The sequence below is a fragment of the Lepisosteus platostomus genome, chromosome 3 (assembly GCF_059453375.1).
Source record: "Lepisosteus platostomus isolate fLepPlt1 chromosome 3, fLepPlt1.hap1, whole genome shotgun sequence".
Taxonomy (NCBI): Eukaryota; Metazoa; Chordata; class Actinopteri; order Semionotiformes; family Lepisosteidae; genus Lepisosteus; species Lepisosteus platostomus.
In genome coordinates, this window is record NC_142613.1 from 36,148,052 (window position 1) to 36,174,294 (window position 26,243).

Consider the following 26,243-nt stretch of genomic DNA (forward strand, 5'->3'; position numbering starts at 1 on the left):
CAACATTAGACTTCAAACACAATGAAACAGGCCGCAAAGGAGTCTAGTACAAAAACAATGTGTGCACCTTTTCAGTGCTTTTCAATTAGTTAATGAACATGAGCTAAAAAAAATGAATTATTAAGACAAAATCAACCACCTGTCCGCTAGATCGAAAACCCACTCAACTAGTTAAATAATCCCTTGAAGTACTGGCAGGACCTATTATTAGTATGATGAAAACATCCCGTGCATCATGCGTTGTTCCTGACCAATTTAAGATAGCCGTTGTTAGACCGCTGCTAAAGAAACCAAATTTGGATCCACAAGTTATTAACAACTACAGACCCATCTCAAATGTTCCATTTTTATCTAAAATTCTTGAGAGAATAGTTGTGGCCCAACTTCAGTCTTATCTGGATTCAAATAATATACTTGACAAATTCCAATCTGGTTTCTGCCCAGGCCACAGCACTTTAACTATAATAACAGGAGTTGTAAATTATATTGAATGCAACAGTGCGTTTCTAGTTCTTAGTGCTGCCTTTGACACAGTTGACCACTGTATTTTGTTACACAGGCTTGAGTCTGAGGTTGGCCTATGTGGAACTGTCCTTAATTGGTTTACCTCCTATTTAACTAACCATTTTCACTATGTTCAAATATCTAATATTTGTACTGCTTTGTCACTGTCACCGGTCAAATTTGGGGTACCACCAGGATCAGTGCTCAGACCAATATTGTTCTCTCTCTACATGCTGCTAGGTAGGATAATATGAAAACATAATATTCACTTTCATTCATATGCTGATGACACTCAAATATATATTTTGTTTACACCAAACAACAACTCTTCTATTATCACTTTAGTTAATTGCATTAATTAAATAAAGTCTTGGATGTGTGAAAACTGATAAAAATGAGGTTTTGTTGTTTGGAGGCAACAGTGCAGATTGGACTGCTATACCCCCAGCACTCAACTCTGAGGGTTTAAAATTTTGCCTCAAAGATTCGGCACGTAACTTAGGAGTCATCTGAGACACAGTGTTCTCATTTAACTCTCATGTTCATGCAGAAAGGGTGCTTCCTACAGTTAAACATTGCAAAACTAAGGTATTTTCTCTCCACTCAAGACACAGAGAAACTAATACATGCTTTTTATACAGCAGATTAGATTACTGTAATGCCCTACTATCAGGGAATACCTATCACACTTTCAACACCTTACAGTGAATTCAAAATGCAGCAGCTAGAATTGTTACCAGTAGTAAAAAATACGGCCACATAACACCCATACTTAGCTCTCACCATTGGCTTCCTGTTAGGTACAGGGCAGACTTCGAAATTCTTTTACTTACTGTATAAGGCTTTCAGAGGTCAGGCACCTGTCTATTTAATGGAGCTGATTAATGTATACAATCCAAGTCACCCACTTAGATCAAAGAACACAGGTATTGTTCTTAGTCCACATATTAATAAAAAAAAACAGCTGGCGGTAAAGCCTTTAGCTACAGGGCCTCTAGTTTATGGAATAGTCTGCCAGCCTACGTACAGGATGCAGAGTCAATCTCAGGATTTAAATCCAGACTGAAAACCTATTACTTCAGCCTAGCCTACTCACGCCTTAAATCATAGCTCGTTGCAACATTGGCTGCTGGTGCTGCTGTACATGCCATTGTGTGTCTATCGTATAGGAGGATGTGGTGGTCTTCAGAGATCTGGATGGAGTATTGGCACACAGAAGAACATGATGAAAGACTTAAGACTCCACATTTAGTACTTTTTTTAGAATTGACTAACAATACCGGGCTGTTATTTATTTCTTTTATATGCTTATCAAAGTATAACTTAATAATCATTCCTTAAACTTATATAATGCTTTTCTGGACACTCCACTCAAAGTGCTTTACAGGTAATGGGGACTCCCCTCCACCACCACCAATGTGCAGCATCCACCTGGATTGACGTTGATAGTGGTCTCATGCTTGATGAAACTCATACTGTATGTCTGGCATCTATTTGATTATTAATTCATCTGTTAATATATCGTTATATATTTCATTTTCTTTTTTTGTATGTTCTTGATTTTTTATAATTTCTTTAGTAATATTTTTGAGTAATAAAAACTGAAATGAAGTAAGGAAGCCCCAAAATGATATAGCTGGATTCCAGTTGGGATGAGTGATTTGGAGTAGGTCTCAGTAGTTTATCAGTAATTGATGAGGAAGCACTTTGCATTCCTTTTCTTGGAATCAGAGTTGTGAACACAGCCAAGCATTTTCAGTGGTCTCATTTGTAAGTAATAACTTACAAATGAATACTAAATGAGTACTCTGTACTAACATATTTAATTTAGTCTAAATAACAATCTAAATATAGTGACATGTGGAAAATATTGCCACATTTGACTGTCCAACTTGAGATAGATTACAGATTTCCACCTTAACACAACAGTGTTAAGTCTTCCTTAAAAGCGAAATGCATTATGGGACGTACAAATAGCAATGTTCCGTGGTGTTTGCGGATGTGTTGATGTGTAGTTATAGTTTATTGATATATGCATGCAAAATCACGATGTAATAACATCAGGATTTACTATGGGTGCAAAAATAAATAACTGGGTTAATTAATTTACCTCTGTAGTGATTAAATACAGGTAAGTAGCGATAGGAAAACAATGTTAAAGGGAACGGTGCAGATTAGCATGGTAAAGAAATAATGACATTTTACTCAGTTACTTTGTGAGCATAGAACATAGTGAGTCATAACACATAAGAAAAGTATTTACCTGCACAAAGAAAAAATATTAAGTTGTAGTTTTCCTCTCGGTGAGGAAGATAGTTTCTTCTCATTAGTTACAGTATGTTGGTCCTCTTTATTGTACTTGGCACGTGTTACTATTTTTGTTTAATTGGATGCTGGATATTCATTGCTGCTGATTTCCTAAGAGTACTCTTATTATATCTGTACGTTACTTTTTTATCAAAATGTATACACAACGATTATTTGTGCATTAACTTTATATAAGAATAACCAGTGACCGCAGGAATTCTGAATTAAGAATATCTTGCATTGGAACTGTTGATTTTAATGTAAATCACGATACTGTTTAAAATAAGAAAAACTAACTTAAATGCATAAAAAAACAAAGACCTCGAGGTTATTTTAAAGCGAGGATATTTTATGTCTTCCCCTTATGTCTTAATTAAAACTTGATAGAGACCAATAAGGAATCGCATTATTAATAATAGACTTTTATAGCGTTACAGCTAAGTAACCCTCTGTTCCATGTCCAGATGCTACAGTAAGTGGAAATCTCTAGGCCCTAGTATCTTATGAAAGTAAGAGGGGAGATAAAATCAAGTGAAAGACATTTCACAAGATTGCCTTACATAAGGCATAGTTTTCATTATGTTCCCCTGCAACTGAAGCAGTTGTTGCTCTTTCCTTTCTGACAGACATGGATTCCAGAGAAAAGAGGAAGAGGGACTGTGAACCTGAGGTAGAGGAGACGGGAGTAAGAGGCAGAGGTCAGTCATGGGTCTTTCTGTTTTGTTTCAACCAGTGTGTGTATACAATTTCAGTGTGTTGTCACAGTCTGTACAACAACTCAGTAGACCAGGATATGACTTACATTCAACCGATAAAAACAGGACAAAGACATGAAATGAAGAGTTGAGGTGAGGGATTTTAAAATCTGAAAGTGTGAAGCAAACTAAATTAAAGGATTTTGTTATTTAACTTGCTTCATCAGTACACATTAATTTCAGAAAAGCACACAGCACTTACTGTACACCTGAGGCTGTCCTTGTTTCACTTGATTTTGGTAATGTAATGACAATGGCCATACATCATAATGCTATGGCATTACAATTTAAAGGTCATCTTCATAAGAAAATATTTTTTACAAAAATATTTTTTTTAAAGCTGTGATAATGTGTCATTTTTCTTAAGCAGGCATCTGAAAAGCAACTGCTTCTTTTGTTGTGCCAAGGCAGCAGACATGGTTGGACACCAAGATCAAGTCATTCTAACTTCTGAGGGGACCTTTTACATGCGTATTGTGGGCTTCTTGAAACGTAGTAAACGAAACTCGTAGGATACACTGTCTAGACCAGCATTGTTCAATCCTGGTCCCTCAGGACCAGTGTGTCTGCAGGTTGTAAGGCAGCAGCACCAGAAGAGAGAAGCTGTTTAGTTGTCCAGCTAAGCCAGTAACTGGCTGGTTTAGCCCATTAACAGCTGAGATGGAATAAAACACACCAGTCCTCCAGGACTAAGATCCAGCACCCCTGATATAGAATACCTGGGGGATTGAAACAAGAAACAGCTTTTAGCTTATTCGTTGAATAGATACTCTTAAAAACCAGGAGTATGCTATCATGTTAAAAAGGCGTGCATCAGTGCTGTTAAACACACTGAACGCTCTCAATGACGCAGAGCACTCCAAACAGCTTTCACAGGCTTAGAAGGTTACACAAGCTCATTGATGGCCTCCATGGTTTTGATTCACAATAAGCAGGTTTTCTTCTCTGTTTTGACTTGAACAGGAAAGGAAAGGAAGAAAAACAAGCGCAGCCGCAGCAGATCATCCTCAAGCTCTTCGTCGTCGCCTTCATCGTCTTCCTCCTCATCCTCCTCCTCCTCCATGTCCTCTTCGTCTTCGTGCAGCAGGAGCAGCTCGGGCAGCTCAAGCAGCAGCGGTAAGTGCAGATTCCCGCTCTGCCTTGCAGTCTGGATGCTAACAGGACTTTCCTGTCCGTTGAGCTCCTGTGCAAACTTTGCCCTACTTTGTCTGCCACTATATGGGGTGAATATTAGATTACCAATTGTGTTCAAGAGAAAAACACTCACTTTATTTTTCTTTTTGGAATATTTTGTTCAAATGGCATGTTCATACCTTTTTAGAATCAATTTCAACAAATTCCTCTGTAAATTGTTGTATAGCACTTAAAACAACACAACTCCCTTTAAATTAAGGATTATTCTCATTGTTTTGGGCAGTTTTCTTTTTCTATGCAAAATGGCTTTACATTTCTCAAATGTCAACTAAACATAATTGAAATGCCAACATCTGATGGCCTGAATATGAAAAATATGCAAAATACTTGCAATACTAAAACATTGTATATTTCACTATTCAGAAATGCTTTAATCAAAAAAATGTATTTTAGAGAGTAGAAGGTATCATTTACAGTGCCTCGCAAAAGTAATCAAACCCTTGACCAATTCTCTCATTTTACTGAATTACAAGTCCTACATTGAAATTTTGTTCTCTGTGATATTTTTATTTAAAAACACTGAAACTTAAAATTAATAATTTTAATGTGACATTGTTTTATGTTAGAAAACATTCTTAAGAAAAATAAATAACTGAAATATGCTGTTTGCATAAGTATTCAATCCCCACATTTTAATATTTTGTAGAGCCACCTTTTGCAGTAATAACAGCTTTAAGTCTTTTGGGGTACATATGTACCAGCTTTGCACACTGTTCAGGAGTGATTTTGGCCCATTCTCCTATTCTTCATCCATGCAGGTTGTTCAGGTTAGTCGGATTACGCTTGTACGCCGCAATTTTCAAGTAGTGCCACAGATTCTCAATTAGATTGAAATCGGGGCTTTGACTGGGCCATTGTAGCATATTCACCTTTTTGTTCTTGAGCCACTCCAATGTTACTTTGGCTTTGTGTTTAGGATCATTGTCCTGTTGAAAGATGAACTTTCTCCCAAGCTTCAGTTTTTAGTAGACTGAAACAGGTTCTCTTGCAGTGTTTCCCTGTATTTTGCACCATCCATTCTTCCTTCTATTTTAGCAAGATGCCCAGTCTCTGCTGATGAAAGAACTGAGAGGGGCTAGGAAAGAATTAAGAGCTGGCATAAAATCTGCCAAGAAACAGTACAAATCCCAGATAGAACACCACTACAACACCAACACTAACCCAAGACACATGTGGCAAGACATAAATACAATCACAAGCTACAAGAGCAAAACAAGCCTTGTAAGCGCTACTGACCCCTCTCTTCCAAACAAGGTTAACACCTTCTACGCATGCTTCGAAGCTCAAAACCTTGAACCAACCACCTGGACCACTGACTCCCCTACCATCCCGCCCCCCACACTATCCAAGCTAGATGTGTGGAAATCACTAAGTAGAGTGAACACACATAAAGCTGCTGGACCTGATGGTATCCCTGGCCTGGTACTCAGAACATGTGCCTGGCAGATAGCTGATGTCTGTACCGACATCTTCAACATGTCCTTGGCCCACAACTGCTTCAAGACGACCACCATCTTGCCAGTACTGAAAAAATCAGCCCCCACATGCCTGAACGACTACCGCCCTATTGCACTCACCCCCATCATAATGAAGTGCTTTGAAAAACTACTTATTCCGCACATTAAAGCCAGCATTCCAAAAACACTGGATCCTCTCCAGTTTGCCTATCGCACAAACTGCTCCACAGAGGATGCAATCTCTATAGCTTTACACACCACACTAACCCACCTGGATAAAAGGAACACCTATACAAGAATGCTGTTCATTGACTTTAGCTCAGCATTTAACACCATCATACCCATAAAACTTTCTACGAAACTCAGGGCTCTAGGTTTATATACAACCCTCTGCAGCTGGATCCTAGACTTCCTCACCAGCAGACCCCAGACTGTCAGGATTGGCAACCTCACCTCCAACACACTCACCCTTAACACCGGTGCCCCTCAAGGCTGTGTGCTCAGCCCACTGCTTTACTCCCTGTTCACCCACGACTGTACTGCTAAGTTCAGCACAAACACCATCATCAAGTATGCTGACGATACCACAGTCGTGGGCCTGATCACTGACAATGATGAGACTGCCTACAGGGAGGAGATAAAACAACTCGCAGACTGGTGCCGAACCAACAACCTATGTCTCAACATCAGCAAAACCAAAGAGCTGATTGTTGACTTCAGAAGACAAGGAAAAGTTCACTCCCCCATCGACATAGAAGGGTCTGCAGTGGAGATGGTGAATAACTTCAGATTCCTAGGTGTTCACATCTCTAAGGACCTTACATGGACACTGAACACCTTCAGTCTCATCAAGAAGGCACAACAGCGGCTGTACTTCCTGAGAAGGCTGAAGAAAATACACCTACATCCACTGATCCTCACCAACTTCTACAGATGTACGGTGGAGAGCATACTGACCAGCTGCATCACAGTCTGGTACGGCAACTGCACCACATCCGACCGTAAGGCACTACAGCGGGTGGTCAAAACTGCCCAACACATCATCGGCAGTGCCTTACCATCCATCCAGGAAATATACAACACCAGGAGTCTGAAAAAAGCCACCAAAATTATGACCCCACTCACCCCAGTCATAACTTGTTTGTTCCCCTACCATCTGGCAGAAGGTTCCGGTCACTCCAGTCGCACACAGATAGACTCCAAAATAGCTTCTTCCCCAGAGCTGTCAAGTTGGTGACGCCCCCACTCCCTCCCACCATATTATGATCTCTCCTAACGTCTTCCTGTACCCACAATGACTGTACTCCTACACCACTACACACACATGTAAGCCAAAATTGTACTGTCCCCTCGATAGCCCAGTAAAACTGTAACAGGCATAATAGTATTTAATATTTATTAATTAATTAACCATACTATTTTTAACCATACTATTTTTGCACTGTTCCAAGAATTACCTTGTACTGTTTTTGTCCTGTTATATTTTCTCTGTTTGCGGAATTTTGCAGTTTTGATTACTTGATTACATGTTATTTATGTTATGTTACTTATGTTACTGTTATTGCTATTGTGTAACTGTCTATTGTCTTATCTTCTGTCCTATTTATATACTGCACCTGAGTGACTAATGAGAAACACTTTTCATTATACTATGCACCTGTGTAAGTTTAATGACAATAAAGTTTAATTGAAAAGCAGCCCCACAGCATGATGCTACCACTACCATACTTCACTGTAGGTATGGTGTTTTTTTGAGGTGTGGATAGTGTTAGATTTGCGCCCCACATAGAGCTTTTTAGACAAAATTCAAAGCAATATCTTGGTCTCATCTGACCAAAGGCTCTTTTCCCACATCACAACTGGGTCACTATCATGCTTTTTGACAAACTCCAGACGTGCTTTCATATGGTTCTTTTTGAGTAATCGCTTCTTTGTTGCCAACCTCCCATACAAGCCAGTGTTATGCAGAGCTCTTGATATGGCTGACTGGTGCATCTTTACTCGGCTCTCAGCTACTGAACTCTGTAGTTCCTTCAAAGTGATCATTGGCCTCTCTGAGGCCAAAATCACAGAGATATCACAAAAATATCTCAGAGAACTAAATTTCAATGTAGGATTTGTAATTCAGTAAAGTGAAAGAATGGGTCAAGGGTCCGAATACTTTTGCAAGGCACTGTACTGTATATGCAGCAATATATGACTTCTATAATAGGTGATTCTCTTGTCGTGGCCATTTTTTTTTAATTACTACAAATACAGCTGTATAAACGCAGAATGTCTTTTTATTTTTTCCGGCTAGACAGAAACATTTAGAGTTGTTCCTCCTGCTACTATTTGTGTTAAAGCCAAGATGCAATGAAAAAAGAAGAAACTCTTAGCCGATGGGATGCATGTGGCATGATGCACACACAGTCTGTGGCCAGTGCTATTTGTAATCACTCATCTGAAAGAAGTCTCAGGCCGCCCAGGCAGATGTAGCTCCCAGAGCTGTGAGATTGGAGGACTGAAGGCAAACTGTAGATCATTTAATCTCCAAACTGGTCTTTCTCAACATTTTATGCATTTGTGCTGTAACTATAATTTTAAAATAAACTTTTCCATATTGTTACACCGAGGCTGGAAGCAGCTCTTGTCCTGCCACTGCCACTGACAACCAGCACATTTGCACAAGGTCTCGTTTAAGGTCTGAACCTGTGAAAATGCAGTCGGAATGCGCTTCCAGACCGCCAACATTTTTTCAGTCAGGTGGCCAATAATTCAATCATCTGGAGCACACTGAGGCTTTCTATCTGCTCACCTCAACTGCTCCAGCGTTGAGTGAGCTACATTGTCAGCAACTCGTCAGGAACGTTTTCCCTGCTGCTTTCCTTTTAGCTTGTGGGTTTTTTTCTTTTCAAGCTCTTTTACAAGGAGTTCTGGAAGAGCGGGCATTTTTCTGTTCACCTTAATTCTTTCCCCCCAGTATATCAGATCCACTCCTTTGGTCATCTAAACAGCATCCTCACACCAGGTCCGTCTGCTGCCTCCAGTGAGACAGTTCTTCTCAGCTGGAAGATTTACCCTTAAGGTGGACCATTTTTGTTTAACAAAGCAGTTTCCAACTCACCCTGCCCACTACTTTTTAATCTGCTTATTTCCATCATTGTCATAACCCTATCATACCCTGTCATTCACCTCAATTAACCCTAGCTCTGAGACTCTAGAGCTCAGCTTTGCTATTTGCCACAGTTCTGATTTTCAGGGACCACAGCGTAACACATATAAAATGCCTGTTTTAATAATACTTGGTGGTAATAATATCAGTAATGCCATTACTGATACTCCAATGAAGTCCTTATAGGTTGCTCATATATCAAGAAATAATTATTTATATATAATATAATTAGAAATTACATTATATAATATCTAACGGTAAATATATTTTCTATATATAAACAATGAAATAATCACCACTATTAGCGCTGCTTCCCACAGTACTCATTTCTCAGGAACACATAAGTGAAGAGAGGCATTGTTGCATAACAATATGCTACAAGGTTGCACTTCAGAAAAATTATCTGTGCTTTTCATTCAATGGTAAATTGTTTCTATAAAAACTTACTTTATTCTGCAACCTCACTGCACCTCCACATCCAAGTGTGCTCTAACGGTATCAACAGTACCAGTCTTAATGAATTTCACAAAAAGTAGTTGCATTTTTCAAAAAACACTTAGAACCTGTATGATTTAAGTTCATTATTGCTCCTAGAAAAACTACGGTTTGCTTTGTTTTATAGCCATTGGGTTAAAGTCATGTGACAAACTGGAATCTATCATCTTGAGAAAACTAAGATAAATACTGATGCATAATTGTGTCTTCTAGTTTTTACTTGATGTGTGCAGAAAGTTAATAACTTACACAGAGCAGTGCAAAGTATAAAATCAGTGCATAAAGTTCAGAGATGTCATTTCAGACCAGAACACAGCAAATTCTACAATTTGTGGAAGACACTACCCCACTTGTCTTGTTGTGAAACCAGGGGTATACCTGTAGCTGGTTTTAACAACAAAAAATTGCCATGGTTTCATCAAATACTTACCACACCAGAAACAAAATGTGCATTTCATCGATGTGTAGGTAGGTGAGTATGGTGGATGCAGGGAAGCATGTTGTCCTCAAGGATAATTTGGTGTAAGTTACAGTGTTATTCAGAAAGGTTCAGTGTTTATGACAGTGAGAAGATATTTATGCACATCAAGGCTAAATTCAGTGACATTTCAGAGAATCAGATGAGTGGTATTGGTCAGACAGCAGAAGGAAAAAGTGCGGTGTCCATTGTGGTTGTACATCTGAGAATTTTGTCAATTCAAGTTCTGTTTCAACACGGAGATTTAAGGATTACTTGCACTGTAATGGGCTCTTTGCCAGGCTACCATTTGATCCACAGCCAGAGTTTTAGAAAATATATCTGTAATGAGGTTCTTTCAGGATAGCTTGTGCTCTTCCTTTCACTGAGACAGTACAGTGTGCAATGCATATTGCTCCATACCCACGTAAGGAGAATACCTGGGCAGAACTATTTCTGAACTTGTCTCTGGTAGAGACACTTATGCAGTGTTGGATAGATTCATGATATCAGTGATTAACCAATTAGTCCACTGTTACTAGCAGCTATTAGTCCTGATTTTTTGTGGGTTTTATTTGCTATTCTAATTAAAACAAATGTTTTTATTCAGGCTAAGAATGACTTTAGAAATGAAGAAATTCCAGAGGAAATTCATTCAGTATTAACAATGCAACTGTTTGTTTACATTACATGTAGTCATTTGGTTGATGCTTTTATGCAAAGCAACTTACTGTCACATCCGGTCAAGATGCAAAGGCTTTATAGAACAGGAAGACATATAACTGGATGCATATACAGTAACTGCCCCATAGCAGTCTTACTTGTTGTAGCACATAATCAGTTTTTGCTTATCAGTCATAACACAGTAAGGGAATGGGGCTTATTTCACATAAAATACAGTTGTATACTTGAACATTTTGGATAAATATCATGGCAAAGAGCAGAACTAAAAATCTCTCTTTAAAAATGAAACTAGATATGGTGAAAAATGATGAAACACAGCATTTTTTAAGGGGTCATGTCACAATTCCACATTGTTTGGATAGCAAAAAGACAAATTAAGACACTTTCATGGAAAGATGAATGCCAAAGCAGGTTGTTCAAGGAAACAGAAGTCCTGTGCTAAAGATAATGAATTAGTGGCTTCAAGTCAAGTTAAGGAATCATTTTAAAATTCTTATGCTGATGTTCAAGGTCCTAACATGGCTTGGAGCTCCTGTATTAGCCAGTGTGTTATTATTTACTTGCCAACAGGTTCCCACTGTTTGTCAGTGTAGTTGACAGGGCTTTCTGTTACTACTGTACTCCTCAAAGTTCAGAATAAATCAGAGACTCAGCCACATTGGGTACTTTCAAGAGTAGTCTAAAAACGTACTGTTTCAGACTTTTTTGTGATAGTCTTTTTGTGTATGTACTTTTTCAGATTTGTAATTTTCTTGAATTGGACTTTATATAATGTCTTTATGCTTTATGAGGTGATTGTTTCTAAAGGTGTTCTATGATAGAAAAAGAAATTACCCGTTTTGTTGCAAAACACTTCTTCATAATACAAAGCGGTCTTTTGTTGTATTTATAGACTCCCGTGACAAGTCTAAAGCAAAGAAAAGAAGAAAGGAAAAGCAGCATAAAAAGGTATAACTTGATCCTTTAGCAGTCTTCAGGGAAGGAAACTGCTGCTCTTGATCAGAAATATTGAGTGAACCCTGTCAGATAGGATTCATATCAATGTTTCCGATCAAGAGAGAGTCAGTACAGCTTTTTATTAGACGACAAAACCTAGGTCTTGTCGGTCTAGGCTTTTTTATTTTGAAAGAACCCATAAAATAACCATAAGATGTATCCTTTGTCTTGTTTCTTAAATATAAGAGTAATGCTGCTCTCAGTCTTTCTTACACATGTGAAAATGTTAATCAATGTCATGTCTGGTCTATCATATAAACAGAAAGGTAAAAAAGAAAAGAAGCATAAAAAGAAGAGGGACAAGAAAGTCAAGCGCGAGAAAGAGAGTTCTGGAGGACCTGTTCAGATCTCAAAGGTACCAGTTATTGCTTCTTAACCAGGAACTTCACTTATCTAAAACTACTTTTTTTTATCTGTAGTTTCAGCATGGAAGAGCTGAATTTTTGTGCACGTAAATTTGTCTCCTTTTGAATTTTACAGTTTTTGAAGGATAAGAAGAAGAATGATAAGTACAGCATGATTTCAGGAAAGAAGATCAAAATGAAAGTGAAAAAGACGAAGAAAGACAAGCAGGTGAATTTTGGTCAAGTTTAGTATGTTCATTAAACTGGGATTTGATTTTAGAGAGATTAATGCATTTTGTTAGGGTTTTCATTGCATAAACAATGAGGAAAGGTGTCTTAATCTTTAGTCATAGGTGTTGAAACAGTCATGTCTGGCAGAAAATACAGTGTAATGCTTTGTAGATTTTTATTTACCCCTCAAACGTTAGCTTTTACGATTTAACAAAGTAGTAGGCATGTGGTAAAGTTGCACCCTAATTTGCCACTAGGTGTCACTGGGGTGTTGTGAAATTTCTAAATATACTGGTAGCTTCCAAAATAAAGAAAACACTTGAGTAAATGAGGGAAACAAAGTATATTGAAAGAAGGTGCTTTAACACAGTTGTGGTTCCTGCATTAATTAAGCAGTTAACATCCCATCAACCTTAGGGTCATGTATTAAAATGCTGGGAAGGCTCAGTTGCCATTGATTTGGGCTATCATGGCTAGAAGAAGAGATCTCAGTGACTTTGAGATTGGGGTGATTGTTGGAGCACATTTGGTAAGAGGTTCAATGCTCATGTTGCTGATATTACGCAAGGAACAGTGGTTAAAGTGATGTTGGCGTAGAAGTCTAAGGGAGAGACATCATCAGCTAGGGGCAACCATGGACAAAAGTATATATTCCTTGACTGATTTCCATGCATTGGTTTGAGATGCATGGCAAAACAGACGAGAAACTCTGAATCAGTTGACTGCAAATGTCAATCTCAGGAGTGGGCAGTCTGTTTCATCAAGCCCAATCTGTCCAAAACTTCACAGAGACGGAAACTATGGTGGGATTGAAGTGCATAAACCCCTTATTACACCTAAAAGTTCTCTTTTGCAAATAAAGTCATGCAAAGAACACAGGCTGTGGTTTACTGATCAGTGGAAAAAAGTTATATTGTCAGATGAGTCATCCTTTACCCTGTTCTCAACAAATGAACAAGTATATGTGGGTAGCTCACCTAAAGAAACTTGGCATGGTTTAGGTCCATTCAACCCCTTAGTGGCCAAAGTAAATGCCAATAAATACAAAGCCATTTGATCACGTTCATTCTGTGGTGAAGCAGTTCCATGCTGATGGGAGTGTAATCTTGATGACAGTGCCCCCATCCACAGGGCACAAGCTGTCACTAAGTAGTTTGATGAGCATGAAAACAATGTAATCCATTTCCCGTGACCATCCCAGTCACCAGACCTCAACCCAGTTGAACGCTTACGGGAGATGGAGTGGCACCTGAGACAGTATTTACCATACCATCATCAAAACACCAAATTATGGAATTTCTCATGGAAGAATGCGGTCGAATCCCAACAATAGAGTTGTCGAGTCTATGCCAAGGTGCACTGAAGCTGATCTGGAGGCTTGTAGTGGCCTAACACCCTATTAAGACACTTTATATTTGTATTTCCTTTATTTTGCCATTTACCTGTATGTGGAAACACATATTTGTTCAGCTTTAACAACATGATAATGTAGTTGGGTCAAGACACCCACAGTACATAGTGTAAAAAATGCCTCCTGTTCTCTAAACTTAGTTGACTTATCGTGCTCTGATTATCTTTCTTCCAGAGAGACAAAAATCGTGCGGAGCTGCTGGAATTTCTGAACTCTGCCTTCTGACATGTGGGAAACTATGAAAGTATTCCAGGACTTTTTTTTCCTCCCATACATTTTCCATAAACCATTTCAGGCGTCCCATCATGAAGAGCCACAAAACAACTCAGGGATCTTCAGAATAAGCATGCATACCTGAACTGCTTCTTTTGTTCTTTATTTTTCCTTGCTCCTTGCCAATATATTTTGATAACCTCAAGGAATGTTGGATCAATAACCATTTTCACAACATAAGTATCCTGAGAAGTCTTTATTATTGTACCATACATTTTATCCCACTTTTTTTTTTAATTGTGACTGGCACATCTGAATCTGAAGTGTAGCACCTATACTTTAATACAGAGAATTGAAGGCAAATTGTGCTTAAATTCTGCAATGGGCATCACTGCCCTATATTGCATAGTACATTCATCTTTAATTAGCCTTTACCGAATTCCAGTTGCATTCTGAAAAATTGGCAGTACTCAGAAACGTTTAGTACAGTTTCATCTTTCATTTCAAATATGAAATTTATGTTTAAGCGTTTAAGCACAGTACTCATACATCCTTCATAAAGCTTTGCTCTGGGGAAAGGCAGGTGCTAAATTAAGAAGGTGGTACAATATTTGTTATTTTTACAGTACTTAGAATAGAACTAAGAAGGTTTTCCCTTTTTGTAGATTTTAAGTTATAATTGCATTACAAATTTGAGTAACATGTTCACACACAATCAGACAAATACTAATATAATAATTTGCTGTCTTTTGGAAGAAGAATTATGTCTTTGTAATCATTTGTTATGTTATATGTTTTTCAAATGTAGACCTGTTATGTCTGGAACATTTAAAAACAATTAAGTTTCAATAAAATTGTACAGTTGATTGAGGCCCCTACTAATGAAGATAGTTGCAAACTTCTGGTTGTGCCCCAAGATCCCTTTTATCTCCTGATACAAAGCTTCAGCAGTTCCTCACTGGCACACTGTATCGAAATTGTGCTGTGGTCAAATCGGCATTGTCTGTATGTCCAGAGTTGCGTACTATTTTAATTTTCAAAGCAGTAATTTACTTTATGGTTTTAAAATTGATTTGTTAGTGTGAATTACCTCAACCATATTTTTTTAAAGATTGTCTTCCAGGATTCCCCTTCATAAACACATTTGTATATGTATCTCTCAACTCTTGCTCTGATCAGCACGTTTCTCTGTTAACCGGCTTCTGCTTGCCCCTCTGGATGATAGTAAATACTCTATTTTCTAATCCAAATCTCCTTGATGTCTCAGTAAAACTTTTTTAAAAGCTTTTCAGAATTTGTGATGTGCCCTCAATCTTGACTCAAATGATAAGCAGAAGAAAATCAATTCAAATAATTGAGAATTCTCCTGGGAAATTGTAGAAAAATTATGGCTATAGTCATAGCTATTTTGACTTTTAAGTTTGCTGACACCTCTCTGTTTTTTTAGTCTGATATGTTGAGAGCACACCTGTGAAAAGCATGGATGTAATGGCTTATATTTGTAGATTCTAATGATACAATTGTAAATTAACAGTATTATTTTGAAGAGTTTAGATTAAAATTCAGATGAAGACTAAGACTATGGTTATTGTTCAACATTATTGTAATTCAGTCTCACAACATTTTCAAATAGGGGGTTCATGACTTTACAAAGTCTTAAGCAAAGAATAATGCAGCATATACAGTAACATGATTTTGTACCTTCTCCACTTTACCCAAGTAATAGCTATAGAAAGCTAAGCTAATATTACCACTATCCCAATTTATTAGAGTTTAAACACAAATCCAAGTTTTATACATTACATTTTGAAATTATTTTTCATAAAAGACTTTCAAAAGCAACATTTCTTTTCTTGAAAAAAAATATGATTGAAGATTTAGATTTTTATAACTGAAAATCAGTGCTATGGGCTTTTCCATATCTCTCACTGAAATTAATTAAATACTCCTTTTTTTAAAAAAAGAATCAACTTGTATTCTCTGGATCTTGAACTAAAGTGCTGGTTTTGTCATAAAGGTTTGTGGAAAAATTAGTTTATTCATATAAACGCTGGGCAAAAAATAAACAGTTTGTCTTAAATAACACTTGCATATTTTAAAATGATGAAGCCTTTATGTTTAAATGAAGTCTTTTTTTTCAATTTCTGCTACTTTTTATTTACGCCATCTTGGTAGGAATAATGTACAGATCGATCCCCATAGATGTTCCTTTAAACCTGAATCTGTGTATATCTGACATTCACGGGATAGACTAAGTTCAGCTTTGTTTTAAGTCCACATAAGTCCAATGTACCCTGTTTTAATGTCTCTCAGATTCTAGACTACCCTCACATAATTTCTTAATTAAGAAACTGTGGGGCTTTCATTGCCATGTTAATGTTCTGTGATGACTGCACTACTCCACTGTGTGTATACAGAGCCTTGCCATGGAGAAATAAGTCACCTTGTAGGTGCACTGAAGAAGTGGAAGTTTTCTTCTTAGGTCTGTAGTTATATATTGTTTTTCAATAAAAAAGTGTGACTAACAAATTCATGTCTGGTTTTGTTTTGTGTAGGGCCTGATGTTAATGGTAATGTCAGAAATCTGATTTTTGACTCATAATATTCACTATAATATGTGGTTCCTGATCATTAGATATCCACTGTTTAGAAGGGTAGTCATTTTAGATGGATATATTATTGAGCCTTACAGAGTCTATGAAAAAATGGCAATCACTTTTGTTGGTACAACTTATTAATGCATCTTGATCTGGACCATCAAAAAGATTAAATGGATGGCATGTATATTCCATTATGCTAAAAAAATGCAATTAATATAATTACACTGCTTTGAAGGCGATAGTTACTCAATCTACATTATCCATGCGCTATTCTATATTCTAGTCATGCATACACTGAGAATTCTGACATTCTAAGCTTGCTATTACAGTACAAGTACTAATAACAGTGTTTTGATCCCAAAGCTTGAACAATGGAAAGGCCTTCATCATTCTCTAAGTAGTAAGATGAAAAGAGAGCAGTAAGGGAACTCTAATATGACCCCCCCCCCCCAACTCCATCTTCCAGATATGGAATAAATGTCTGAATTCAGTGTCATTCCATTTTGGATTTTGTTAAGTATGTGAGCTGTTCAACATCCCTCTTATTATTATAAGAACACTGTTTATTTCAGCTTAGGGTACAACACCCCCAGCCCCTTTCCTAAGAAGTGTAGGTCACAAGGCAGGATTACAGTCTATCATAGAGCAAACACACGCAAGCACATTTGGACAATTTATAGGCAACACTTAACCTAGGCAGCATGTCTTTTTAAGATGAAAGGAAGTCGAACCATTCAGAGGACACCATCAAGGAAAAGCATAGGAAAAGCATAATTAAACTCAAGATACACATGCCACTGTCTTGCACATGCAGATCTGATTTAAGGGCAAACTCACATTGCTAACACCGTACTAAATTTTACATCCTCAGTATTCCTTTAAGAGGCACTTTAACTATGCTTTTATCCCTTATTATATGCCTTGAAGGAAAAAAAATCCATCTGATTTTCTCACTAATATATATGTACATATATTTTGAGTATTAGTTCTCAGCTATTGCTGTAATTCATGAACTCATCGTCACCAATTTGGTTTTCTCAAGCTGCACCTGCATTTCTATTGACTGCTCCAGCAAAGCAGAAATTTTATCCACTTCACCGTGGATAAACCACTTCACCACTTCTGAACCGTTCTGAACTGCTTTGTTCTATTAAAGGAGTGGGAGTAGTCTTTTTTTGTTGTTGTGACGTCCCCACTTTTGCAAACACGTGGAAGTTCTTAGGGAATGGGAGGGAGAGCCAGTCTCACTCAACTGTTAGAAATCTTAATCATTACTGACTTTTGCTATTGTATATATCTCACACAAACATCTCTTTCTGAATTTTTTGCCTTGATCCCTTATATACTGTACCTCATCCCCACCTTTGCAGCTACCCTTTGGTTAACTCTGTCTGAACAGGGTTCGAGCCTCTTCCTCCTCCTGTGACCAGGAAGCTGCCCCTTACTCAAGCAGGGTAAGCCAAGCCTTGCCAGTTAGTTACGCAAGCTAAGTTGCTTGCCAGTTCAGCAAGCCATTCACAAAGCATTTGATTGGGTGTCATTATTCTTCATGCAATATAAAAAAGACTGAAAGATAACCAAAATAGGAAAATAACTACTAATACATAACTAGTATCTGATACCTGTGCAACTCAATATTCATCTGCATTTCACCTGATGACATACATTATTTATGCTTTTATTGAATCAATATGAATAGGAGCTTATGGTTTATCTCTATCAGTTGAACTCGTAACAAAATATGCACTAAAAATCTGTACTTCTGTTATATCAATATTAATTTTACTATTTTTTAGTTTGGGTTTATTTGTTCCAACATTCGTTTTGCAAAATAGATTTATGATTTTATGTTCTATGGTCAGTAAAAAATTTACCTGTGAGGCTGAGTCACTCGTATGTGCAGTTTGTGCGTTAGGACAATAAGCTTGTTCCTGTTGTTGCCAGTTAAAAAGGATCCAACTCTCCTCACATTACTGTTCCAAATATCACATCTGTTTTGACAGGGTGTTGTTCATCACTACATTGAGTAGGAGCTGGGGAAACCTAGCCCCATTGTTGTAAAAATGTACAGAAGAATTTGAGCTTATCTCAGCAAGCAACAGGCGTAAGATAGGATACATAATGTTAAACCCTGTATGGGATGCCAGTCCATCAAAACGCAGGCAGATACAAACACAGACAAGTACACACACCAGGGCCAATTTTCCCAGAATCCAAGAACAAACCTAGAAAATAAAACCTTGTCATGACATTAAAAAGAGTTATTTATCCCTGTAAAAGACTGAGTGACCTTTTCCTGTCTAAAATCTTTGCTGCATTTGTTCATGTTCCATGCAGCAAGATTTAAAAACAGGTTATTAATTATTTTGTAATTATTGCTAAATCATTTTATTGATTTTCTGTTACTTTCATCCTTTGGCGTGATATTCATTTTTGGGAATATTTTGTTTTCTATATAATGGAAAAGAATTAACTTTGAAACTCTTCTTTCAATTAGAGGAAAAAGCTTTTTTTTCCTGCAGGAATTTTGGAAGCATGCTGATTTTTGTAACCTCTTTAGGTTTACGAAATTCAGGTCTTTTGGGTCTTTTTATTTTGCACAAAATGTATTTTTTGATTACACTTGGAAATGTTTTAGGTGGTAGCCAAAAATGATAAAGAAATAATCTTTAAGAGGCCTGGTTTAGTCTTATCAGTAGAATCCCTCCTGTCAATTACAAAGACAGTGGTTTAACACAGTCTTTATTTTTGTTTTAACAGTGTTGTTAGATAGGATTGTATTTGTATTTGAATTTGAAAGATTATGTACCAAAAGGGGGTTTTGACAAAAAACTGAATGTTTAACTGAACATAAAATGGGGAGATAAAAGGTGAAAATATGTCTAGGACAATACACTGTATGGACATTGTTTTACTGCAGTAGAGGCTTAAGAGACCAACATTAATTAAGAGCACAAGCTCCCAGTTCCTTCAGCCTTTCAAACCCCCTTTTTGTGTCTGAACTCTGGCATGCTCCACACTCGTCTGCTGTGCTCCATACCCCTTTCCACATCCTCAGAGACAGTCTTGATGTCGCTGCCGAAGGGGTATATCCTGACACGGGATTTGAAGGTCATCAGCGACAGGCTCATCGCCCGCTTGTTGTTCCACTGCCTGGAAAGCTTCTTGGCTTCCTCCTCGTCTTTCATCTTGTCCAGGGCCTCCAGGAGAACAGAGCGAAAGACCTGAGACACCTCATGGACCTCGGGTTCATACTCTGTTACAAGCTGCCTGAACCTGGGAGAGATCAAGGATACAATGATCGTTGTGGAAGTCACAAACTATGGAAGTCTTTGTCTATGGAGCAAAGACTGACTATGGGAAACACTCATGTCTGTAAAGTTAGCTCATCCTGGTGGATCCTCTTTAACAGGGCACAACCCAGAAAACACCTGGACTATTAATTATTCTCCTCTCACTAATGGGCCCATTTCCACTGCAATAGTGTACAGTCTTTCTCAGTGTGGCAGCTTCTTTGAAGAACATTCCCACTATTCCCAAAACATGCATCTTCTGTGTGGTACCTACACACCCAATGAAAGTAGTACAAAACTATAATTTCATTGCTAGAGACACCCAGAACATAACACCAAATCAGTACAGAATTCTATCGACACTTTTGTGTATGCTATCCTGATTTGATTTTTTTTTCTTTTAGACTGAAAGCCAAGCTATACAACAACCTACAGTACATGTGTAATTCTGCCCCTGCTGAAATTACTCCTGTGGCTCACGATAAGCATTATCGAACAACACCACAGGCCCCAGCTTCAAAGTCTAATCCCCTTGTGGTAAAAACACTGCCCACCTTCACAGGCTAGCAGTAAAGCTGTTTACTTCAAGATCACATTATAACTCGCTTCCTTACACTAAACATGAAGAACAAGGCTAACACAAAGCAGCTTGGGACACCCACAAATACTTTTAATACAGTTTAAGACTCTTGTTAATTTTGAATTCTCTATATACTTGTGTACTGCAAATAAAAAGCTCTTTAAGAGCTGTAATATAAGTGTTTTTACATAAGCAATTGGAATCCACTGTGTGGTTTCAAGCATCTGCTCATCAGATTTTCCTGTTTCCCAGAATTGCCAATAAAGCTGGCTTAGGCTGCTTGGCAGTTCATTATAAGAGAAAAGGCTTTGCCACCCAAAGCTACTTATTTTCAAAGAGAACCCAATACGTCTGTTAGACTCTTTAAATAGATGACACCTGCTGCTTATACTGTAGCTTTCTTCCATTAACTAGCCTGGTTCCTTATCTGTTTTTCTTTGCTAGAGTATCAGACCACTCATTTAAAAGACAAGCTATATCCCTTTCCACTTAAGTTATTTATGTTTCCTGCAGATTTCAATTGAGTATTTAGAAGATGAACAGACATTCATTCATACATTTCTTTTAGTTGCTGTTGAACTATTTGAACCATTTCACCATAGTAAAACCAGGAATTCAAGGCTGGTCATACAAGGCATTATTTTTCACACTGTAACAAGGGTCGGGTTAAAACAGGTGGCTTTTCTTTGATGAAAAAAAAATAATAATAATAATAATTGCTTACACTTATACAGTATAGCGCTTTTCTGGACACTCCACTCAAAGCGCTTTACAGGTAATGGGGACTCCCCTCCACCACCACCAATGTGCAGCATCCACCTGGATGATGCGACGGCAGCCATAGTGCGCCAGAACGCTCACCACACATCAGCTATCAGTGGGGGAGGAGAGCAGAGTAATGAAACCAATTCATAGATAGGGATTATTAGGAGGCCATGATTGGTAAGGGCCAATGGGAAATTTGGCCAGGACGCCGGGGTTACACCCCTACTCTTTTCGAGAAACGCCCTGGGATTTTTAATGACCACAGAGAGTCAGGACCTCGGTTTTACGTCTCATCCGAAGGACGGCGCCTGTTCACAGTATAGTGTCCCCATCACTATACTGGGGCATTAGGACCCACATGGACCACAGGGTGAGCGCCCCCTGTTGGCCCCACTAACACCTCTTCCAGCAGCAACCTTAGTTTTTCCCAGGAGGTCCCAGGTACTGACCAGGCTCACACCTGCTTAGCTTCAGTGGGCTGCCAGTTGTGAGGTGCAGGGTGATATGGCTGCTGGCAAAATACTATTGTGTTCTATCACGGTTTTTCAAAATACACTGTGGTTACAGAGGTTTAACTCACATCAATTAAACTGAATGTGGATTTCTTAAAATATTTCCACCCTTGTTACATTATACTTTGTTTTTGAGAAATATTTATTTTATTGTGCATACATATGAGAGGGCATGCACAAATATTAACATGTTCCATAAATGAGAAATGATGTAAGAAAACATTTACACACTAGCTATTTTACTCATATATTTCTTTATTCAATTTTATATATTTAATTGTGATATGTATAAATGATATGCATCACTATCTTGTGAAGATTATGACTTAAAAACATGTTTTTATTTTTGCACTCTGCAGTGAATGGCAATGAGCTGCTGTAGGAGGTCATTTCCCATGCCAAAGAGAGGCATTAGGAGAGATAGCTTTGAGCTAGAGAAGTTCAGAGAATCTCTTTCACAGCCTCGGTCTAGATCACGAGTGCACGGATAAGATACCCAAGTCACAGGAGCAGCTGTTGTGCAGCAGGCTGTCTAAACCCTGACCAACACAACTTACCCAAACTGTCCCTGTCGCTGCCAAAAACCCAGTCAGTCAGTAAATAATGTCAATGTCAACACATAGAAGAAGCAAGTAGCAAAAATTAAAAATCAAAGAATTTTCTTCCAGATGTTTGCACATTGGTGCAGTGGTTAGTATTGCTGCCTTGCAGCGCCGAGACCCTGGGTTCAACACCTGGGGTGAAATGTGTGTGTGGTTTGTACAGTGTATGCTCTACCTGTGTTCATGTGGGTTTCCTCCTGCGTGCTCCAGTTTCCTCTTACAATCCAAAGACATGTTGGTAGGTTAACTGGCTACTATATAAACTTGCCCTGATGCAAGTTTGTGCATATTTGTGTCTGGATGTACAGTATCACGTCTTGTGCCCTTTGCTTGCTGGTATAGGCTCTGGCTCCCCTGTGACCATGAAGTGGATAGAAAATGGATTTCTTAAAATATTTTACACACAAGACCAAAATATTACAACAGACTGATGAGGATTGTTGTCCTTCAGGATCTCTAATCTTGGTGAAAAGCAATGAAAACTGGAGAGTTCAAATGAACTCAAGCTAGTTCTGAAGTGGTCTTGATTGAGTTAAATGGGCAATCAGCAGAAGTAAATAATGATTATTTTCATCTTGTGTTAATACCAAAGATGATTGGAGCACATCGGCTTAACAATGCTAGATCTTTTCTTCATTAAAGAATGTACATAAATAATTTGCTAGAAAACAAATTTCTCTGATGTCTCATTTAGCAGTACGTGACAAGTAGCAGCAGAAATGTATTCCAACATTGCCTACAACATTTTGTGTTTTAATCAACAATGGAATCTATCATTCTCCTTGAGAAAAACTAAATGTTTTTCCACTGCTCAGTGACAAAAAATATTCTGGGTAGGTCAGCCTGAAATCACTATTGCTCCAACAATTGGTTTACCAAATACTAAGTACTAAGGAAAACTTAATTCGGACTGATTCTTTACTTACCAACGTATTTATTTTTATCCGTATGTATTGTGTATTTTCTGCTGCTGCAAAATCTGCTCTTGGCTAGGTTTTCATTGTGAATTCTCAACTAAGTGACAATTCATTGTGGATTGGTCACTTAGTTGCTTGTGAGTGACTTCTTAATTCAAATGACCTCTAAGAAAACGCTCACACAATTTAATGTTGATTTTCCATATCCATATCCATAATGTTGATTTTTGAAAGTCTTTTTTAATTGTTCTGGTCCATGTCAGGTTTGGATTCTGCCATTTACTGTAGCTACATTTTTAAAAGTCAGACATCTGTCTATTTTTAACCGCTTTATCCAATACAGGTTCATGAGGGAAGAAGGCAGGATACTTCCCGTACAGGACGTCAGTCCATCATAGGACAGACAGACACTAACTCAGTCACAACAGGGCCAGTTTTCCCAGAAGCAATCTAACCTACCAATATGTGTCTGGACTGTGGGAGGAAGCCGGAGCTCCTGGAAGAAACTCACAGAAACAAACTCCATATACACATCGCACCCCAGGTCCACAATTGAACTCAGGGCTCCAATGCTGCAAGACAGCAATGCTAACCTCTGTGCCACTATGCCACCCAAAAAATACATTTTATTTCCTAAAAGCATCCATACATGTCCCACATCCAGAACTAATGACAAAGACTAATGCTCAGAGTTAAGTTCTTTGCCAAAGCATCAGGTAGTGAAGGAGCATTAGAGCAGTGGCTCACCTGAGGATTACAGCCCCACAGAAGGAGGGATGTATCTTGGAACAGACGTCCTCCAGCTCCAGCCTCTCTCCAGGCGTGATGTCGTAGCTGTTCTTGGGGCTGCTGACCAGCCAGCTGTAGTCCACGCCAGTTTTGATGCGGCGATACTCGTTGTCTCGTTCCCGCTGCAACCTCTCTGCTTCTTTCAGCTGCCAGCGCAGCTCCAGCATCAGGGTGTCGGTCACCATGTCAGCGGGGCTTCTCTGAGCCTGCCGGAGGTATGGCTCATTCCATCGAAACCACGACGCCATTGGACCCTGCTAGCACCAATGGAACTACGTTATCAGGAGACAGAGAGAACAACATTTCACTGCAAAGCTCTGCTTGTAGTAGAACTCCGAATTAGAAAGAGAAATCTACTTGCCTTGCCTTTCCAATATGTTCTAAAATGTACATTGTAGTTATTCAAATGGCGCTTAATGCTTACATTTTTTCAGATAGTTGAATCATCTACATCAGAGAACAGTGCCAAATCTTTTTTATTAGGCAAAAACAATTAATTGAACAAATAATGATTATCACCTTATTGTTTTTCTCTACAGTGTCTGACTGGTGAACAGTCAAGATCTATAGCGCTGCAATAATGAGAAGGAAATGAAAATGTGGAAACTTGGTTTCCTGAGGGAAATGTTCTGATTGTGTTGACCTCTTAAGACAGATCGCCTTTCACTAAAGGTTCTAAGGCACTTTCTTCAGCCTCCTTGTGTTGTTTTAGGTATTGCAAAGTTTTCTTTATATGTTTTGGGGCCAAAATACAGCAAGGCTTTTAACTTTAATATTGTGGCAAATACAAGATATATTTCTGGTTTTGCACATCAAAGAAAACCTAGAGATGTTAAAGAATACATTAAATACAACAGAAATCACATCTAAAACCAGTGATGTCTTGCTTTGATGTGGGCCTTCCATTAAAATCAAAACAACCACAGATACCAAAAATGTACAGTATCCAAGCATCTGGCCTTTTAACTTCTTTAAAATTAATATATTGTCGACCAAAAGTAATTGAGTAAATAACTGAAATAGACACCAAAGCATAGTGCTCTTTTCACATATTAAAAGAGGCAATTAGTTTCTTAATGCACTTTGCATCTGCATTTCAGGGATAGGGTGCTTCACTGATTTTATGAAAACAAACTGTAAGATACGACAATGAAAGTCAATGAACACCCTTTTTTGGAACGATGATAATCTAATTTTGTTCTGAGGAAGTTATTGAAAATTTGTATATACAATATTTGTGTTACAAATAAAATCTTTATTTGGTATAAATATATAGTATAACATAACAGTATTTCTATGTTTTTGTAAGCAGAACTAATTGACTGCTGCCAATATCCAAATGACATACTCTACATACCCATTTAAATAAGGACATTTTACTGAAACAATTCACATGGAGCTAAAGTGTACAAGAGTAATGTCCCCTGTATAGGATTTAAACTGTGCACAAACAAGCCCAGAGACTTAACTACAACTTCACACTACTGCCACATTGCGTGCCTGGGAATCACATAGAATAGTGTTGATAGCTGCCTTGTCTTAGTTGTCTCGGTTAATGTAATATCACCATTAGGAGTTCCTGCTTATATTAGGGTCAATCCCACCACTACTGTGATTTTAAACTGGTATCAGTTTAAAATTTAGAATAAAACCTATAAAACGAAATTAGTGGATCCAACTATCCAAAGGAACACTTTAAAAAAAAGAGATGATTTGATAATATTTCTTATCCTCCTTTATTTGAAAGTTCTGACCCCACATGCTATTTTGGTCTGTGTTAAATTAAGTGCATTTTATTTTATATGATGGGTTTATATAATATAATATGATGCAAGTTGCATACTTCCAAAAAGCCCAGACATGACACTGGAGTCCAGAGGAGTCCGCTCTGTCATAAGAGAGGACTCCAGTCTCTGTAATAGACACCAATCTAGTATCTCCAGGTGCCTGCTTCCCCATTTCCACCACTGCCTATTGTACTGA

The 26,243-nt window shown here is 38.1% G+C and overlaps 2 protein-coding genes across 2 annotated transcripts; one reads left to right on the plus strand and one right to left on the minus strand.

The window, feature by feature from the left end:
• Nucleotides 1-2,476: 2,476 nt before the first annotated feature.
• Nucleotides 2,477-16,731, plus strand: LOC148674808 (uncharacterized). The gene is made up of 7 exons (XM_088625475.1): nucleotides 2,477-2,635; nucleotides 3,438-3,509; nucleotides 4,530-4,682; nucleotides 11,900-11,955; nucleotides 12,266-12,358; nucleotides 12,484-12,576; nucleotides 14,164-16,731. Exons 2-7 carry the CDS (start codon nucleotides 3,440-3,442, stop codon nucleotides 14,212-14,214), a joined length of 516 nt encoding a protein of 171 aa, XP_088481601.1. The 5' UTR covers nucleotides 2,477-2,635; nucleotides 3,438-3,439; the 3' UTR covers nucleotides 14,215-16,731.
• On the minus strand, nucleotides 14,444-25,369 carry rd3 (retinal degeneration 3, GUCY2D regulator). Its single transcript, XM_088625474.1, has 2 exons — nucleotides 24,219-25,369; nucleotides 14,444-20,078 (listed from the first exon to the last, which is right to left on the minus strand). Exons 1-2 carry the CDS (start codon nucleotides 24,506-24,508, stop codon nucleotides 19,781-19,783), a joined length of 588 nt encoding a protein of 195 aa, XP_088481600.1. The 5' UTR covers nucleotides 24,509-25,369; the 3' UTR covers nucleotides 14,444-19,780.
• Between the last annotated feature and the right edge of the window lie 874 nt (nucleotides 25,370-26,243).

Bases quoted from the DNA above. Each gene is read 5' to 3' on its own strand.
- LOC148674808 (XM_088625475.1), top strand. From the start codon at position 3,440: ATGGATTCCAGAGAAAAGAGGAAGAGGGACTGTGAACCTGAGGTAGAG. The intron at 11,956-12,265 runs GTATAACTTGAT...TCATATAAACAG, and splicing joins AGGAAAAGCAGCATAAAAAG to AAAGGTAAAAAAGAAAAGAA. The intron at 12,577-14,163 runs GTGAATTTTGGT...TCTTTCTTCCAG, and splicing joins AGACGAAGAAAGACAAGCAG to AGAGACAAAAATCGTGCGGA.
- rd3 (XM_088625474.1), bottom strand. From the start codon at position 24,508: ATGGCGTCGTGGTTTCGATGGAATGAGCCATACCTCCGGCAGGCTCAG. The intron at 20,079-24,218 runs GTGAGCCACTGC...GATCTCTCCCAG, and splicing joins TGTGGGGCTGTAATCCTCAG to GTTCAGGCAGCTTGTAACAG.